This window comes from Polypterus senegalus, chromosome 6 (assembly GCF_016835505.1).
Source record: "Polypterus senegalus isolate Bchr_013 chromosome 6, ASM1683550v1, whole genome shotgun sequence".
Lineage (NCBI taxonomy): Eukaryota > Metazoa > Chordata > Cladistia > Polypteriformes > Polypteridae > Polypterus > Polypterus senegalus.
In genome coordinates this window covers 184,427,096-184,445,966 of record NC_053159.1, presented here as the reverse complement: position 1 = coordinate 184,445,966, position 18,871 = coordinate 184,427,096, and the positions used below count along the sequence as shown (strand labels likewise).

At 43.1% G+C, this 18,871-nt stretch overlaps 1 protein-coding gene across 1 annotated transcript in view; it reads left to right on the top strand.

The window, feature by feature from the left end:
- The window catches only part of pde11a (phosphodiesterase 11a), a 401,879-nt gene that overhangs the window by 196,505 nt on the left and 186,503 nt on the right, over positions 1-18,871 (top strand). The window contains exon 6 of the mRNA XM_039757714.1: positions 13,499-13,631. Within this exon, the coding sequence (XP_039613648.1) occupies positions 13,499-13,631 (133 nt within the window). The remainder of the gene's footprint in view (positions 1-13,498; positions 13,632-18,871) is intronic.

Here is an 18,871-nt window from a genome sequence, read left to right as displayed (position 1 = left end):
TTGAGGTTTCATTTTCTTTTCTTCTGCTGTGGAGCTCCTAGATTCTTCAGAGCCAGCTGAGAGATAGAGGCCTGGCGTAGAATTTACACTAAAACATGGTGTAAAGCAAAAGCGGAAATGTGCGCACGCACAAAAAAATCCAGATGCAAGAATCTATACATACGCCAACTTCCACGTTCTTCTACTACATACAGTGCATCCGGAAAGTATTCACAGCGCATTACTTTTTCCACATTTTGTTATGTTACAGCCTTATTCCAAAATGGATTAAATTCATTTTTTTCCTCAGAATTCTACACACAACACCCCATAATGACAACGTGAAAAAAGTTTATTTGAGGTTTTTGCAATTTATTAAAAATAAAAAACTGAGAAATCACATGTACATAAGTATTCACAGCCTTTGCCAAGAAGCTCCAAATTGAGCTCAGGTGCATCCTGTTTCCCCTGATCATCCTTGAGATGTTTAATTGGAGTCCACCTGTGGTCAATTCAGTTGAGTGGACCTGATTTGGAAAGGCACACACCTGTCTATAGAAGGTCCCACAGTTGACAGTTCATGTCAGAGCCCAAACCAAGCATGAAGTCAAAGGAATTGTCTGTAGACCTCCGAGACAGGATTGTCTCGAGGCACAAATCTGGGGAAGGTTACAGAAAAATTTCTGCTGCTTTGAAGGTCCCAATGAGCACAGTGGCCTCCATCATCCGTATCATCTAAACTGAGCGATCGGCGGAGAAGGGCCTTAGTCAGGGAGGTGACCAAGAACCTGATGGTCACTCTGTCAGAGCTCCAGAGGTCCTCTGTGGAGAGAGGAGAACCTTCCAGAAGAACAATCATCTCTGCAGCAATCCACCAATCAGGCCTGTATGGTAGAGTGGCCAGACGGAAGCCACTCCTTAGTAAAAGGCACATGGCTGTCCGCCTGAAGTTTATAAAAGACACCTGAAGGACTCTCAGACCATGAGAAACCAAATTCTCTGGTCTGATGAGACAAAGATTGAACTCTTTGGTGTGAATGCCAGGCGTCACGTTTGGAGGAAACCAGGCACCGCTCATCACCAGGCCAATACCATCCTTACAGTGAAGCATGGTGGTGGCAGCATCAGGAACTGGGAGACTAGTCAGGATAAAGGAAAAGATGACTGCAGCAATGTACAGAGACATCCTGGATGAAAACCTGCTCCAGAGCGCTCTTGACCTCAGACTGGGGTGACGGTTCATCTTTCAGCAGGACAACGACCCTAAGCACACAACCAAGATATCAAAGGAGTGGCTTCAGGACAACTCTGTGAATGTCCTTGAGTGGCCCAGCCAGAGCAGAGCCAGACTTGAATCCGATTGAACATCTCTGGAGAGATCTTAAAATGGCTGTGCACAGACGCTTCTCATCCAACCTGATGGAGCTTGAGAGGTGCTGCAAAGAGGTATGGGCGAAACTGGCCAAGGATAGGTGTGCCAAGCTTGTGGCATCAGATTCAAAAAGACTTGAGGCTGGAATTGCTGCCAAAGGTGCATCGACAAAGTATTGAGCAAAGGCTGTGAATACTTATGTACATGTGATTTCTCAGTTTTTTATTTTTAATAAATTTGCAAAACCTCAAGTAAACTTTTTTCACGTTGTCATTATGGGGTGTTGTGTGTAGAATTCTGAGGAAAAAAATTAATTTAATCCATTTTAGAATAAGGCTGTAACATAACAAAATGTGGAAAAAGTGATGCGGTGCGAATACTTTCCAGATGCACTGTAAATCCCGGTCAGCATGAAAAGTAACGTACTTGTATGCGCCTGCTGCCCCACCCGGACTCCTCCCAAAATTACGCCTCTTTGAATATGCAAATCAATATAAATAGCCCTTAAGATCAACATTCTGTGAAAAGACAATAGCAAAAGCACAAGGGAAAATAGAAGAATTTCAGTGAATACCAAGTGAAGGCAAAGAAAACGTACAATTTGTTGATTTAAACAGTGATATAAACAACAAAAGGAAGTTGATCGAGTGACATAGAGTGTCGGAGAAAGTTGAAAGTTCAAGTTCATAAAGTCGCACAGTGCACAAAATAAAAAAAGAAGTTATCAGATATGAAAGTCGCCGTGAAAAGGCGAGTCATAGCCCACCATCTGAGTTTCATATGAAAGCTTAATAGGGTACACAGAAAAGAAAAAAATATAGGGACACAGTGAGAAAAAAGCTCGAAATGTCAACTTTAATCTCGAAATTTCCACTTTAATCGCGTAGTTTATTCTGTCATTAAAGTAGAACATCATAGACTTCATCTTAAAATCATTTAATTTACTAGTTTCTCAAATCCCATCGTAACTAAAGTAGCACATTAAATGCTTTGTTTTGTATTTGATCTTCAATGTGCTGTATGTGTGTGAATCACTACGTGCTTCTTAAACGGGCTTTCTCTTCCTTCGACAGGACACAGAATCCATTACATTCATGATATTACAGCATTCTGAATAATTTAAATACTGAGATGTATATGTGATATAATTTTCATGAAGATAGCAGTTAAAGCATGTTATTAAATACTGAGATGTATACTTAATATCATTTCAGTGTTCATATCATATTAATTTAAGCATGTTATTAAACATGGGGACACAGTGGAGCAGTGATAGTGACGAGCTGGCACCACGTCCAGTGATTGTTCCTGCTTCACGCAAGATGCTTGCTGCGCCGTGTGAGACCTTCGATGAAATAATTTCCTGCAGCGGTACTGTCTCTCTCAAACATACTAACCTCCAATTCCCGTCCTTCCTTTTCTTTCTCCAAGTACCCAATCGCCACACAATCGGCTCTGTAATAGATGTTAAGCCATCTGTAAGCTGAGAACGCAGATTCTTCAAAACTTATAAGGAACATTGAAATATCTTCATAGTACGTGTTTAATTATTCTATCCATTTTTCCTTCCAGTGTCGCGCCAGCCCCAGCAAGAATACAGCACGAGGCAGGAACAATCCGTGAACTAGAAAGCGCTGTGACACCGTGTCCTCACATGTTTAATTATTAACAATATAGATTATTTAAATGATGTTAACATTTTATCTGTATAATGTAATAAATATATTTTCCTGCATTTCATCTTAAAAATGATATTGTCACCATATGTAAATACTCGCTTTATAAAGTGGCTCAGGTTCTTCAATATTATAACTGTTGTGGCAAGAGGCTGGGGGTGGTACCCAGCTAGGACACCCAGAAGGACCAGAGGAGGGCTTATGCCTCCTACAGGCCACAAGGGGGCGACCACCCAGGTGGCGTTGGGGACCACGGGAACAGAGCTTAGAAGCTCAACCCTATAGGGGCCTGTGGTCACCGCCAGGGGGTGCCCGAATGCCTGAGGAGCCCTGGCCCTCTGCACTTCCTCCACACCCGGAAGTGCTGAGGGGAAGAAGACCAGGGACACCCGGAGTGCTTACGGGTGCACAGCCGGCACTTCCGCCACACCTGGGAGGGCCGGCGGAAGATTTTCTGGAGGCACCTGCAGCTCGTCCGGGTGAACATAAAAGGGGCCGTCTCCCTCCATTCGAGGGCTGGAGTTGGGAGTGTAGAAGATGAAATCTTGGTGGAGAGGAGTGGAGGCGGATCTGAAGAGGCAAAGCCATTGTGAGGCCTGGAGTTTGGGGCAGTTTTGGGGTTGTGTGTGAGCACTAATTGTAAATAGTTGTAAATAAATGTGTGTTGGGTGATTTCAAACCATGTCTACCTGTCTGTGTCTGGGCCAGTGTCCACACTGTATCAAAAGTTTACAGTGAGGTGATTGTACTTATAAGTACAAACAGTTCTACAAGGAGCACGTGATGGACTGATTGAGTGCGTTTAGAGTCCCTACAGGAAAGGCTCTGAAGCATTTGCTGTATGGGAGCAGTTCAATAGACTGTGTGCATGGCTGAGGCAGTGAGAAGAAGATCGTAGAATGTTGCATAGTTTACTGTCAAATAATTTAAAAAGTACGCAACACGTGTTTCGCCTTAATTCTGGGCTCATCAGGCATACACACTCACTGCACCCCCTCTCGGGGAGCAAACCTCAGACCTTGACAGTAAACTTAGCAACATTCTATGATCTGCTTCTCGCAACTGAAGAGGGCACCGTGGCAGATGTTTGCCGACTTGCAGACCAACCACAAGCGTTACCTGGTAGGTAACCATCCATACAATCAGATTGAGATTCAGACTATGAATGCCATGAATGTAATTACCCTGATCTACATGCTGTCAAATAAATGAACCAAACGCCGTGGCGCAATGTAAAGAGGCTTCGCCGCTGATGATCGAGGTTCGATCCCCGAGAGAGGGTGCAGTGAGTGTGTACGCCCGATGAGCCCAGAATTAGGGTGAAACACGTGTTGCATACTCTTTGCGTTATTTAACCGTACACTATGCAACTTATACATACATACATGCATATATTATGGGTGGCATGGTGGCGCAGTGGGTAGCGCTGCTGCCTCACAGTTAGAAGACCTGAGTTCACTTCCTGGGTCCTTCCTCCCAGCGTGGAGTTTGCATGTTCACCCCGTGTCTGCGTGGGTTTCCTCCCACAGTCCAAAGACATGCAGGTTAGGTGCATTGGCGATTCTAAATTGTCCCTAGTGAGTGCTTGGTGTTTGGGTTAGGGTTAGGGTTTGTTTCCTGCCTTGCGCCCTGTGTTGGCTGGGATTGGCTCCAGCAAATCCCCGTGACCCTGTAGTTAGGATATACCGGGTTGGATAATGGATGGATGGATGATGTAGGGAACACTAATTAACATTGTGTAAAAGTAAGGTCTGATGCCCAGGGAGGACAGAAAAAACGAAAAAGCTCCAGATGGCTGGCAAAAAAAAAAATCTGCAGGGGTTCCAAGGCCACAAGACCACCCAGCCCACTCTAGGCATTCTCCCTAACATAAATGACCTCAGTCAGTCCTCATGGCATTCAGGGTTCAAATGGAAGAATTAGATGACGACGGTCACGTGGACTTCTGGCCTTTAATTCATCAATGTAAGGACGTCACGGTGCTTTGATCAGGTAGTGATGGTGCAGTGAGAGAGAGAGAGAGAGGTTAGGAGCACACGCTGATTCAGTGCATTGCCACACCCACATAGAAAACAAAAAGGCCGTGTGCTCCGTGGTTACTCTCTCAGGTGGGCATTAGCATATCGTAATCTCTTGGACCAATAGCGTGAGTTTACCGCATTCGACTTATATGACCGACATTATAAAATACCAGAAATTATACGGTAAAATCAAGTCCCGACTTATCTGCGAGTATACAGTACAGGCCAAAAGTTTGGACCCACCTCCTCATTCAATGTGTTTTCTTTATTTTCATGACCGTTTACAGCACTCCATCACTCTCCTTCTTGGTCAAATAGCCCTTACACAGCCTGGAGGTGTGTTTGGGGTCATTGTCCTGTTGAAAAATAAATGATCGTCCAACTAACCTGACTTCTGCACAACACAACTGCTGGTCCCAACCCCATTGATAAAGCAAGAAATTCCACTAAATAACACAGATAAGGCACACCTGTGAAATGAAAACTATTTCAGGTGACTACCTGTTGAAGCTCATCGAGAGAATGCCAAGAGTGTGCAAAGCAGTAATCGGAGCAAAGGGTGGCTATTTTGAAGAAACTCGAATATAAAACATGTTTTCAGTTATTTCACCTTTTTTTGTTAAGTAGACAACTCCACATGTGTTCATTCATAGTTTTGATGCCTTCAGTGAGAATCTACCAATGTAAATGGTCATGAAAATAAAGAAAACACATTGAATGACGAGGTGTGTCCACACTTTTGGCCTGTACTGTATATGGTAATGGCCACTCATTAGAATTATGAAATGCAATCCTCTTGTGCAAATTAAAACAGAGCTACTACTACTACGCTTTCTGCTACCATTACTACTACTACTACATCTGCTCTAATCAACAGTACCGGGCTGTATAGTAAATATAAATGTAAATTTTTATCTCACTGTAACGATGCGGGTCCTGCTCCATGCTTCCATCTCTCTCTAGGGAGTGTCGCAAACCCGACACTGTGGGTAATGTAACCGGATGAGCTGGACAATGAGGACACCAAACGAAGCAAGGGTATGGTGTAAAGTGCAGAAGTGCTTTTATTTAAAGCAAAACCAGTCCAAACCAAAAAGTGTTCAGATACAATTCAATGCATCAAAATGTCCATAAATAAATAATCCATTTAAAAGGTAAAAATTCCAAACAGTTAAAAACAAGGCTAAAACAGGATTCAAATCCTATAGCAGACATTTGGGGTCACTCCTTCCCAGTCTCTCCAGCTCACACCAGGTTTGCTCAGCTGAAGAGACTTTAGCCACCGCGGTCCTCGCCAGGGTCGATTGTCTTCCCGTCTTCCTTCTCACACTTGTAGCCATCCCTCAGATCCCTAGGGTGGACTCCTCCACCATCGTACCCACACCTCCGCATTATCAGTGGGAACAATCTGTCCCTCGAGCACCAATCCTTCGTCCCTCATGGGACCCCCTGACTGCGCTGACTTCCTTCTTTCAGCTGGCTGGTTCGTCCGCTCAATCCCTCACTGTTCCCCAATGCCACACCCTTGCTCTCCAAGCCTTTGTTTCTTTTTCCTCCTCCTTTTTTCCCCCTCCGCACTCACGTTCCTACCATTTATAATGTGGACGTGGCACAGGTGTGGAAATTAGCAGCTCCTGACATCAATTACGGACACAGGCGATCCCACACCTGTGCAGTTCAGTGCGGAAACACCCAAGTCCGTATCGCGCTCGGGAATCGCTCTGGCCACACTTTAAGCTGTGAGTGCGCTGATTATTTATTTTAAAATTGGCCTTTCCACTTTATCACACTGACCCTCACAGACTCCCTGAAAACCCTCCATGGAACCCCACTGACCTCAGGTTAAGAACCCCTGCCTTAGACTCTTTATGCCATTTAGGTCAATATGAGGCATTCTGCACTTATCTTCACATGTTTAGGGAATTATCTATCATTCCTACCTTTTAAGAGTAGTCTTCCAGTTTTACCGTCAATTTTACCATCAGTAATTTTGCTGTCTTTATTATGCCACATCATCTTTTTGGACCTGGAGAAAGTAGATGACAGGGTACCTCGAGAGGAGCTGTGGTATTGTATGAGGAAGTCGGGAGTGGCAGAGAAGTATGTAAGAGTTGTACAGGATATGTGTGAGGGCAGTGTGACCGTGGTGAGGTCTGCGGTAGGAGTGACGGAGGTGGGATTACATCAGGGATCGGCTCTGAGGCCTTTCTTATTTGCAATGGTGGTGGACAGGTTGACAGACGAGATTAGACAGGAGTCCTCGTGGACTGTGATGTTTGCTGATGACATTGTGATCTGTAGCGATATTAGGGAGCAGGTGACCCTGGAGAGGTGGAGATCTGCTCTAGAGAGGAGAGGAATGAAGGTCAGTAGGACCACCACGACAGAATACATGAATGAGAGGGAATGGTGAGGATGCAGGGAGTAGAGTTGGTGAAAGTGGATGAGTTTAAATACTTGGGATCAACAGAACAGAGTAATGGGAAGTGTGGAAGAGAAGTGAAGAAGGGAGTATAGGCAGGGTGGAGTGGATGAAGAAGAGTATCAGGAGTGACTTGTGACAGACGGGGATCAGCAAGACTGAAAAGGAAGGTCTACAGGATGGTAGTGATACCAGCTATGTGATATGGGCTGAAGACGGTAGCACTGACCAGAAAGCAGGAGACAGAGCTGGAGACAGAGCTGGAGGTGGTGGAGTTAAAGATGGTAAGATTTGAATTGGGTGTGACGAGGATGGACAGGATTAGAAATGAGGACATTAGAGAGTCAGTTCAGGTTGGACGGTTGGGAGACAAAGTCAGAGAGGCGAGATGGCGTTAGTTTGGATATGTGCACAGGAGAGATGCATGCCGGGTATATTGGGAGAAGAATGCTAAGGAAAGAGCTGCCAGGAAAGAGGAAGAAAGGAAGTCCTAAGGGAAGGTTTATGGATGTGTGGTGGGAGAGGACATGAAGGTGATGGGTGTGACAGAACAAGATGATGAGGACAAGAAGATATGGAACAAGATTGTCCGCTGTGACAAACAACAACAACATTTATTTCTATTGCACATTTTCATACAAACAGTAGCTCAAAGTGCTTTACATAATAAAGAATAGAAAAATAAAAGACACAATAAGAAAACAAAATAAATCAACATTAATTAACATAGAATAAGAGTAAGGTTCAATGGCCAGGGGGGACAGAAAAAAAAAACTCCAGACGGCTGGAGAAAAAATAAAATCTGTAGGGATTTCAGACCATGAGACCGCCCAGTGCCCTCTGAGCATTCTACCTAACATAAATGAAACAGTCCTCTTTGGATTTAGGATTCTCACGGAAGGGCTTGATGATGATGATGGTCACGTAGACTTCTGCCTTTTAATCCGTCCATCATTGTTGGAGCATCATGAAGCTTTGAGTAGGTGGTGGTGGTGCAGGCCACCACCACAAAGAAACCGGAAAAAGAAACAGAAAAGAGAGTAGGGGTCAGTACCGATTTTAGAGCCACCATGAATAGTTATTTTGAGGAGATTAAACATACAGAGTATCAGGATTAAGTTAAATTAAGTTAAATTAAAGTTATGAGAAGGCCATGTTAAAGTAATGTGTTTTCAGCAGTGTTTTAAAGTGATCTACTGTATCAGCCTGGTGAATTCCTATTGGCAGGCTATTCCAGATTTTAGGTGCATAGCAGCAGAAGCCCGCCTCACCACTTCTTTTAAATTTTGTTCTTGGAATTCTAAGCAGACACTCATTTGAGGATCTGAGGTTACGATTTGGAATATCAGGTGTCAGACATTCTGATATATAAGATGGAGCAGATTATTTAATGCTTTATAAACCATAAGCAATATTTTAAAGTCAATCCTGAATGACACAGGTAACCAGTGTAGTGACATCAAAACTGGAGAAATGTGCTTGGATTTTCTTTTCCTAGTTAGGATTCTAGCAGCTCCATTCTGCACTCGTTGCAAGTGATTTATGTCTTTTCTGGGTGGTCCTGAGAGGAGTGCGTTACAGTAATCTAGTCGACTGAAAACAAACGCGTGAACTAATTTCTCAGCATCTTTCAATGATATAAGAGGTCTAACTTTAGTTATGTTTCTTAAGTGAAAAAATGCTGTCCTAGTGATCTGATTTAAAATTCATATTACAGTCAACAATTACCCCTAAGCTTTTTACCTCCGTCTTGACTTTTAATCCTAATGTATCCAGTTTATTTCTAATAGCCTCATTGTATCCATTATTGATAATCACTAAGATTTCAGTTTTCTCTTTATTTAACTTGAGAAAGTTACTATTCATCCATTCTGAGATACAAGTCAGACATTGTGTTAGTGAATCAAGAGAATCAGGGTCATCAGGTGCTATTGATAAGTACAGCTGTGTGTCATCAGCATAGCTGTGGTAACTCACGTTGTGCCCTGAGATAATCTGACCTAACGGAAGCATGTAGATTGAGAAGAGCAGCGGACCCAGGATAGAGCCTTGTGGACCACCATATAGAATATCATGTGTCTTCAAGTTGTAATCACCACAACTAACAAAGACTTTTCTCCCTGCCAGGTAGGATTCAAACCAATTTAAGACCCTGCCAGAGAGGCCCACCCATTGACTAAGGCGATTTCTAAGAATATTATGATCAATGGTGTCAAATGCGGCACTCGGATCTAAGAGGATGAGAACAGATAAATGGCCTCTGTCTGCGTTCACTCGCAAATCATTTACTACTTTAACGAGTGCTGTTTCTGTGCTGTGATTTGTTCTAAAACCCGACTGAAATTTATCAAGAAAACCCTAACAGGAGCAGCCGAAAGAAGAAGAAGATTATGCCTCATCATTTTCAACTGATTGATCTTTCTTCTCTCTCACTGAAATCTCGCTAATCAGGTCTTATCTTAATTTAAACTTATTGGAGTTATCAGCAGCAAAGATGAATGGGACATCCGGGACTAACATCATCAAGAGGCCACAATGGGTCAAAATCGTTAAAAAAATGACACTCACTGCTGATCAACCAAGTACATCCAGGGTGTTGAGCACCAGTCAGCTTGGCTGCCTCTCTTGCTTGTCAGTCTGGACTTCTCTAGCTACACGCCTCAGCTCAAAAGGCAGCTGAGAGGCGAGGGGGCCAAGGGGGCACGGAACTTCATTATATAATCTATTTGCGCACACTGCACTGTTTGTCCATATTTGGTTGTTTTACCCTTTTAATAATCAATTGATTGCAAAAAAGGAATTTGACTATATGTGATGTATATAGTCCACTTTACACCCCCTGTTTAGACACGTGAAAGTGTTCACAAAAGAAACGTTATCCTCTGAAGTTCTTTATATTGGTAGACAAGTTAATACTGGAAATGTCTAAATTATTAGCCTTTATAACAACAGCAATATGCACGTTGTGACAGATAGAGGGCGCTATCGTCCTCTTGAACCCTCAGACTACACGCCAGACACCAGATAAAAGTTCAAAATAGTGACTTTTTATTATAATAAAGTGTACAAAGCACCTTCCCTCTCCACAATACTAAACAATCAATACAATACTCAATCCTCCACTCCCAGACGCGTTGCCACCCTTCCGCCCAGCTCAGCTCGACGTCTGGGATCTCCCACAGTCCTTGACCCGGAAGTGTTTCTTCTGTCTCCGTCCACGTGACTGGTAACACTTCTGGGTCAGATAAAAACTCCTTTTCTTCAACCCGGAAGCACGTCATTCCTCTTGTCCATGTGACTTTGGCGTACTTCTGGGTTGTAGGGCAAATAGTCACTGCTGCTCCCTGCAGCGCCTTCTAGCGGCCCCCGTGGCATCCAGCAGGGCTGTGGATTAAAACTCCATTGCCCATAATTCCCTGCTGGCAGGGAGGGCTCCACCTGGCGGCCTGGGGGTATTGACCGGCCGGTCATATTCCATAATGTATAATGCTTTTTCTTCTTTGTTCAGAATGTGGTGGATGGCCAGGGCCCTCACCCAGCTGGGATGCCTTGACAGGGAAGGACCGGGGGAGAGAGCTTGTTCAGGGGATTACGCTAAGCGCTAGGTGACAGCCTTTGTGGGTGGCAGTGGTGCCTCAGACTTCCACAGGGCTCCTTGGGAATTGGAGTTTGGAGCAGCCCTGTTGGGTCCTGTGGGCACTGTCAGGGGGCACTGCAGGAAGAGTTGAGTCCTGATTGGCTGCCATCTAGTACCCTGGGGGATAAAATGGTCCTTTCCTGTCCTTCCCTTCTGTCCCAGCCAGGAACAGTACCGTAGGTATAACTGGTTGGGATGCTGTCCCCCGTTTAGGTAAGGAGCCTTTCTGTCTCTCTCGGTTGGGACGCCTGTCCATCCACTTGGGTCTTCCTGTCAAGGTAATAATCCCCTCCTATCTTTTCCAGAATGTCCATCCATCCTGTAACAACAGTCATATTACGTTTTAAAGTAATGAGTAACACAACACAGTGCTTAAGTTAGTCAGTCAGTCAGTCATTTCCCAACCAGCTATATCCTAACACAGGGTCATGGGGGTCTGCTGGAGCCAATCTCAGTCAGCATAGGGTGCAGGGCAGGAACAAACCCTGGGCAGGGCGCCAGCCCACTGCAGGGCACACACACCCACACACCAAGCACACACTAGGGACAATTTAGGATCGCCAATGCACCGAACCTGCATGTCTTTGGACTGTGGGAGGAAATCCACGCAGACATGGGGAGAACATGCAAACTCCACGGAGAAGCGAACCCTGGTCTCCTTACAGCGAGGCAGCAGCGCTACCACTACGCCACCGTGCCACCCCTAAAGTGTTTATTTCTTATTTAATATGCCTTTCTTTATCATATTCATATGTCTTCTTTACCGTTCACTTTGACAGCACCTCACCTTAGGGGGCATACAATCAAGGAGTTTGCCCCAGGCATCTTCTAGCCTCTGCATGCCACTATGTTTGTGATTCTTCAGGTGGGTTTCATGGCTTCATAAGATACCTTGGCGTGCTTCTATCCTTTGGAGTCTGTAGCTGCCATTGTTCAACATGAGGACAAGAGCTGTGCCAATGAAAGTCAAAGCAGCCATTAGGAGGCTGAAACACAAAACTAAACCATTGGAGACATCAGTAAGACCTTAGGATGACCAAAATCAACTGTCTGGAATATCATGAAGAAGAAAAAACACACTGGTGAGCTCAGATATCACAAAGGGACTGGTAGGCCAAGGAAGACCTCCACTTTTGAGGACAGAAGAATCCTCACTTATGGTCAAGAAAAAGCCCCCACCTCCTGTCTGACAGATCATACACAGTCTTCAGGAGTCTGATGTGGACGTGTCAGAGATGACTATCAGCAGAAGACTTCATGAACAGAAACACAGAGGACACACTGCAAGATGTTAGCCACAAAAACACGATGGCCAGATGACAGTTTGTGACAAAGGACTTCATGGCAAAAAGGCCCTGTGGACAGACGAGACAAAGATGGCCCTCATCAGAGTGACGGCAAGAGCAAAGTGTGGAGACCAAAAGGAACTGCCTGAGATCCAAACAGAACACCTCATCTGTTAAACATGGCGGTGCTGGGGGTGTTATGGCTTATGGCCACAGGTCCTGGCACACTTCTCTTCATTGATGATGTGACAGCCGACGGCACAATGAATTCTGAGGTGTGTAGAAAGATCTGATCTACTCAAGCTCAGTAAAGACCTCCAAACTCAGTGGACGGCACTGTACCCTACAACAAGATGATGAGCCAAAGAGACTGCGGAGGACACACAGGAGTTTATCAGAGCTAAAAAAATGGAAATTCTTGAATGGCCAAGCCAGTCACCTGATTTCAATCCAACTGAGTAGGCCTTCCATATGCTGAAGAGAAATTTAAGGGGACAAGCCCCCCGAAACAAGCAGCAGCTGAAGATGGCTGCACTAGAGGCTTGGCAGAGCAATACCAGAGAAGACCCTCAGCATCTGATGATGTTTGTGAGTCGCACACTTCAGACAGTCAGTGCATGCTGGGATATGTGACAAAAAACCTAAATATAAGAACAGTTTTAATAGACTTGCCATTGCTGTGTACCAAAAATGAGGGGATCGTGTAGACAAAGTGTTGTGGGACCAAAATGTCTGCAAATCTTCTTAATTGAAAGTCTGCAGTGTGCACTTTAATCACAAGGTCTGAATTGTTTGATTTGTAATTTAAAACTGTGGGACAGACGGGGAAATCAAGGAAACATGTCTATGTCCCAAACATTATACGCTGTAACTGCAGATTGAAGTGTGTCTAGTCAAAATTTAATTACAGATATCTCAAATTAACAGGCCCGTAAAAGTCAATGGATTTAGTTTATCCTTCCAGTTATATTTTATTGTTTCCTTTTCATTCAAAATTGGGTATCATAAACACAGAGTGGAGTATTAGACGCCGCTGTACATTCGACATTGCCTGGTTGCTCTATTACTTATATGCCATTTTTGATGTGTTTTCTTTCTTTCTCAGTTTCAAAGACAGCCTGGAGAAGTCGTCCTATTCTGACTGGCTGATCAATAACAGCATCGCTGAGCTTGTTGCTTCCACTGGCCTCCCAGTTAACATAAGTGATGCTTATCAGGACCCCCGCTTTGATGCTGAGGTGAGTGCATATGTGCAGGTCCCAACATTCACAGTAGACGGCCTTCAGAAGGTCTTCAGACCCCTTCACTTTCTTCATATTTTGATATGTCAGTCTTGTGCTAAAATCATTTAAATGAACTTTTCCCCCAACAAACAGCACTCAATAACTCAGAATGAAAAGTGGAGTTGAGGTATGTTTGCAACCTTATTAAAAATAAAAGACTGAAATGTCACATTCACTCAAGTATTCAAACCCTATACTTAGAACCAAGTTGAGATTCCTTGGTTAGCACTTCCAGTCTGGTGCCTTCTTGTGTCTGACATGACCGGCTTCACACACCTCGATTGGGGGATTTCTTACTACTTTTCTCTGCAGAAACGTTCAAACTTTGCCAGATGAAAACCATCAGCAGATCAACAAAGATAGATAGATAGATAGATAGATAGATAGATAGATAGATAAGAAAGTCACTATATGAAAGATAGATAGATAGATAGATAGATGGAGAGATAGATAATGAAGACACTATATAATAGATAGATAGATAGATAGATAATGAAGACACTATATAATAGATAGATAGATAAATAGATAGATAGATAGACAGACATGAAAGGCACTATATAGTGTGGTGGGTGGCCGGGATGCCCAGGACGACTGGAGGAGGGCTTACGTCTCCTCCAGACCATGAGGGGCGAATGCCCTGGTGGCTTTGGGGACCACGGGAATTGAGCTTAGAAGCTCAACCCTACAGCGGCCCATGGTCACCACGTTTGATTGATAGATAGATAGATAGATAGATAGATAAGGCACTATATGATAGATAGATAGATAAGAAAGTCACTATATGATAGATAGATAGATAAGAAAGTCACTATATGATAGATAGATAAGAAAGTCACTATATGATAGATAGATAGATAGATAGATAAGAAAGTAACTATATGATAGATAGATAGATAAGAAAGTCACTATATGATAGATAGATAGATAGATAGATAGATAGATAGATATGAAAGTCACTATATGATAGATAGATAGATAGATAGATATGAAAGGCACTATATAGTGTGGTGGGTGGCTGGGGATGGTACCCAGCCGGGACGCCCAGGACGACTGGAGGAGGGCTTACGTCTCCTCCAGACCATGAGGGGCGAACGCCCTGGTGGCTTTGGGGACCACGGGAATTGAGCTTAGAAGCTCAACCCTACAGCAGCCCATGGTCACCGCGTTTGATTGATAGATAGATAGATAGATAGATAGATAGATAGATAGGAAAGTCACTATATGATAGATAGATAGATAGATAGATAGATAGATAGATAGATAGATAGATGTTCAATTGTGTTCAAGTCTGGGCTCTGGCTGGGCTACTGGGGTCTTTGCATTGTCCTTCTATGCTGGGTTTATACTTCACGTGACGTGTGCTCCAGCAGACATTTCTGCTACCCAAGCATTATATTGTTCATACTTGTGTGTACTTTACATCAATCTGGAGGATTCCACCAGGTGGCAGGGCGAGATATCATCACTGTGAGAAAATGTTCGGCTTGACTGTGTTGTGAATTGCCTGAAACATCCATTAAATTCAGAGGACACCTTGCCACAATATCTCTTTTTCCAGCAAGCATTGGGCGTGAGGCAGAAACAATCCCTGGACGTAGCATCATCTCATCACAAGGTATATACAAGCATGCACATACACTGGCGTCATGTTATCATCACCAAATCTAAAAACCTTCATGTCTTTGAATGGAAACTGGAGCCCACAATGTAAACCTACCAGGAAAACATGCAAACTCCAGGCAGGAAACACCAGGGACGTGACTCCCTGTAAGACAGTAGTGCTACCGCTCTGCCACCGTGCCGCCCCCACATGTGTATTTATTAACAGTATTCATTATTTAAATGAAGTTAACGATTTATATGTAAAATGTAACATAGATACTTTAATGTATTTCATCATGAAAGTAATATGAAATATAAATCTAAGGATTCTAAAAAATATGCAGAGCACATCAGAAGAATCGAGACGAGAACAGGCCATTCAGTCCAACAAAACTCGCCAGTCCTCTCCACTTAATTCCTCCAAAATAACATCAAGTCGAGTTCTGAAGGTCCCTCAAGTCTCACTGTCTACCACACTACTTGGTCGCTAATTCCAAGTGTCTATCGTTCTTTGTGTAAAGAAAAACTTCCTAGTGTTGGTGTGAAATTTCCCCTTAACAAGTTTCCAGCTGTGTCCCCGTGTTCTTGATGAACTCATTTTAAAGTCACCATCTCGATCCACTGGACTAATTCCCTTCATAATGTTAAACACTTCAGTCAGGTCTCCTCTTAATCTTCTGTAAAGGCTCAGCTCTTTTAATCTTTCTTCATCACTCATCCCCTGTAGCCCTGGAATCAGCCTTGTTGCTCATCTCTGGACCTTTTCTTGTGCTGTTATGTCCTTTTTGTAGCCTGGAGACCCAAACTGCACACAGGACTCCAGATGAGGCCTCACCAGTGTGTTATAAAGCCTGAGCAGAACCTCCTGTGACTTGTACTCCACACATCAAGGCGCTATATAACCTGACATTCTGTTAGCCTTTTTAATGGCTTCTGAACACTGACTGGCAGTTGATAGCTTAGAGTCCACTCTGACTCCTAAATCCTTCTCATGAGGTGGACTCTCGATTTTCCGACTGCCCATTATGCTTTCAAACCTAACATTTTTACTTCCTATGTGTAATTCTTTTCATTTCTGACATTAAATTTCATCTGCCCAAGCCTGTCTGCTGTCCAAGTCCTTCTGTGATGATATAGCAGATTCCAAATTATCCGCTAATCCACCTATCTTGGTATCATCTGCAAACGTAACCAGCTTGTTACTTATAGGTGAGAGAGAGGTGGGATATCATAAATTCAATGTGTTTTGCGTGGTGAAAGCTGCTTACTGCTGCTGTCAATGAAGGAGGAATGCATGGCAGCCATGATGCACGTGCATACGCATTCTGAGCGTGAAGTTTAAACCAGCCCTTAGGAGGTGAACCTTCATCTGAGGCCAATGTCCAGAGAACTTTGCAGCAGATTTTCATTGAGGATATCTTTGTAATTTGCTCCGTTCAGCTTTTTGTCCACCCTGACTTTGCTCCAAGTCCCTGATGCTGCCACCACCATGCTTCACCATTGGAAGGGTATTGCACAGGTGATCAGCTGTGTCTGGTTTCCTCCAGATGTGTCACTTAGAACTGAGGCCAACCAATTCAGTCCTGGTTTCATCAGGCCAGAGAATCTTATTTCTCGTGGTCTGGAAGTCTTTTAGGTTCCTTGTTTCAAACTCCAAGCAGACTTTTTGTGTGTCACCAGTCCACTTTAAAATAAAGCCCAAATTAGTGGAGCGTTGCAGTTATGGTTGTCCTTCTGGAAATTTATCCCATCTTTGCATTGGTTCACTGGAGCTCAGCCAAAGTTAACATTGAGTTCTTGGTCACCTCACTTGCCAAGGCCCAAGTTTGGCTGGGCAGCTAGATCTGGGGTTGAATAATAAGTTGGTTCAAGCTTATTCTATTTATGAATTATGGAGGACACTGTGCTTTTGAGAACCTTAAATGCTGCAAAAATTCTTTGTATGCTTTCCAAAAACTGTACCTCGTCACAATCCTACCTCTAAGCCAGTGGTCTCAAACTCTGGTCCTGGATGGTCGCAGTGGCTGCAGGTTTTCATTCTCACCCTTTTCCTAATCAGTGACCTGTTTTTGCTGCTAATTAGCTTCTTTTGAGTTAATTTTAATTCACTTGTTCTTGAACACTCCAACCCCTTAATTAGCAGCTAAACAATAATGAGATACAAAATGATCTAAAACATGTCCAGCAAACTGTGTCCATCATAAAATATCTGAAAATAAAGAAAGGAAATGTTGATCTTCTCAGATCCACAAAACATTTTACCAGAGCTCAATTTTGGAAATGTTTGCTATTACACAATGAGAGCAGCAATGAGCCACAGAATTAAAGAACGAGTTTAATTAACGACAAGACTCGGCGCCTTATTAAGCAACTCGTTGGAGTTTGAGGACCTGACTTAGTTGGTCTCCTGTTGGCTCAATCATGTCACATGTCATTTCTGTTTGAGTGCCATTTAAGGAAAGAAATGAAGCAATTCATAGAAACGATCAGAAGAACAATCAGGGGAACAAATCTTAAAAAACAAGTCAATTAAAATAAAAGGAGAAGAAGTTAATTAGCAACAAAAACTGGCCACCAATTAAGAAATGGGCCTCCAGGACTGGATTTGGAGAGCACTGCTCTAAGCTCTGTTGGCAATTCCTCTGACCTCATGGCTTGGTTTTTGCTCACCTATGGCACCTTCTATGGAAAGGTGTGTTCCTTCCCTAATTATGTGGGAATCAACTGAATTAACCACAGATGGATTCCAAAGACGATGTTGAGTCATCTCAACAATGAGCAAAAGAATGGGATGCACCAGAACTAAATTTCAAGGGTCATAGAAAAGGGTCTGAATAGTTATGTGAATGTGATATTTTTCTATCATTTTTTAAATAAATTCACCAAAATTCCAAATATTCTGTTCTTGCCTTGTCATTTTGAAGTACCGAGTATTGTTTGAAAAAATGAATTGAAACAGTTTTAGCAGAAGGCTGCAGCATAAGAAAATATGTAAAAAGTAAAAGGTCTAGATACTATCTATCTATCATATAGTGCCTTTCCTATCTATCTATCTATCTATCATAGTGTGCCTTTCCTATCTATCTATATATCTACCTACCATATAGTGCCTTTCCTATCTATCTATCTACCTACCATATAGTGCCTTTCCTATCTATCTATCTATCTATCTACCTACCATATAGTGCCTTTCCTATCTATCTATCTACCTACCATATAGTGCCTTTCCTATCTATCTATCTATCATATAGTGCCTTTCCTATCTATCTACCTACCATATAGTGCCTTTCCTATCTATCTATCTATCATATAGTGCCTTTCCTATCTATCTATCTACCATATAGTGCCTTTCCTATCTATCTATCTACCATATAGTGCCTTTCCTATCGATCTATCTATTATATACTGCCTTTCCTATCTATCTGCTGTATTTATCTATTATATAGTGCATTTTCTATCTATCTACCATATAGTGCCTCTCCTATCTATCTATCTATAATCAATATTATCTTCCTAGTGTTCTCATTTCCCAGGCCAGGTACTCAAGTATTACATTAAATCTATCATGAGATTTGTTGTATAGAAGACAT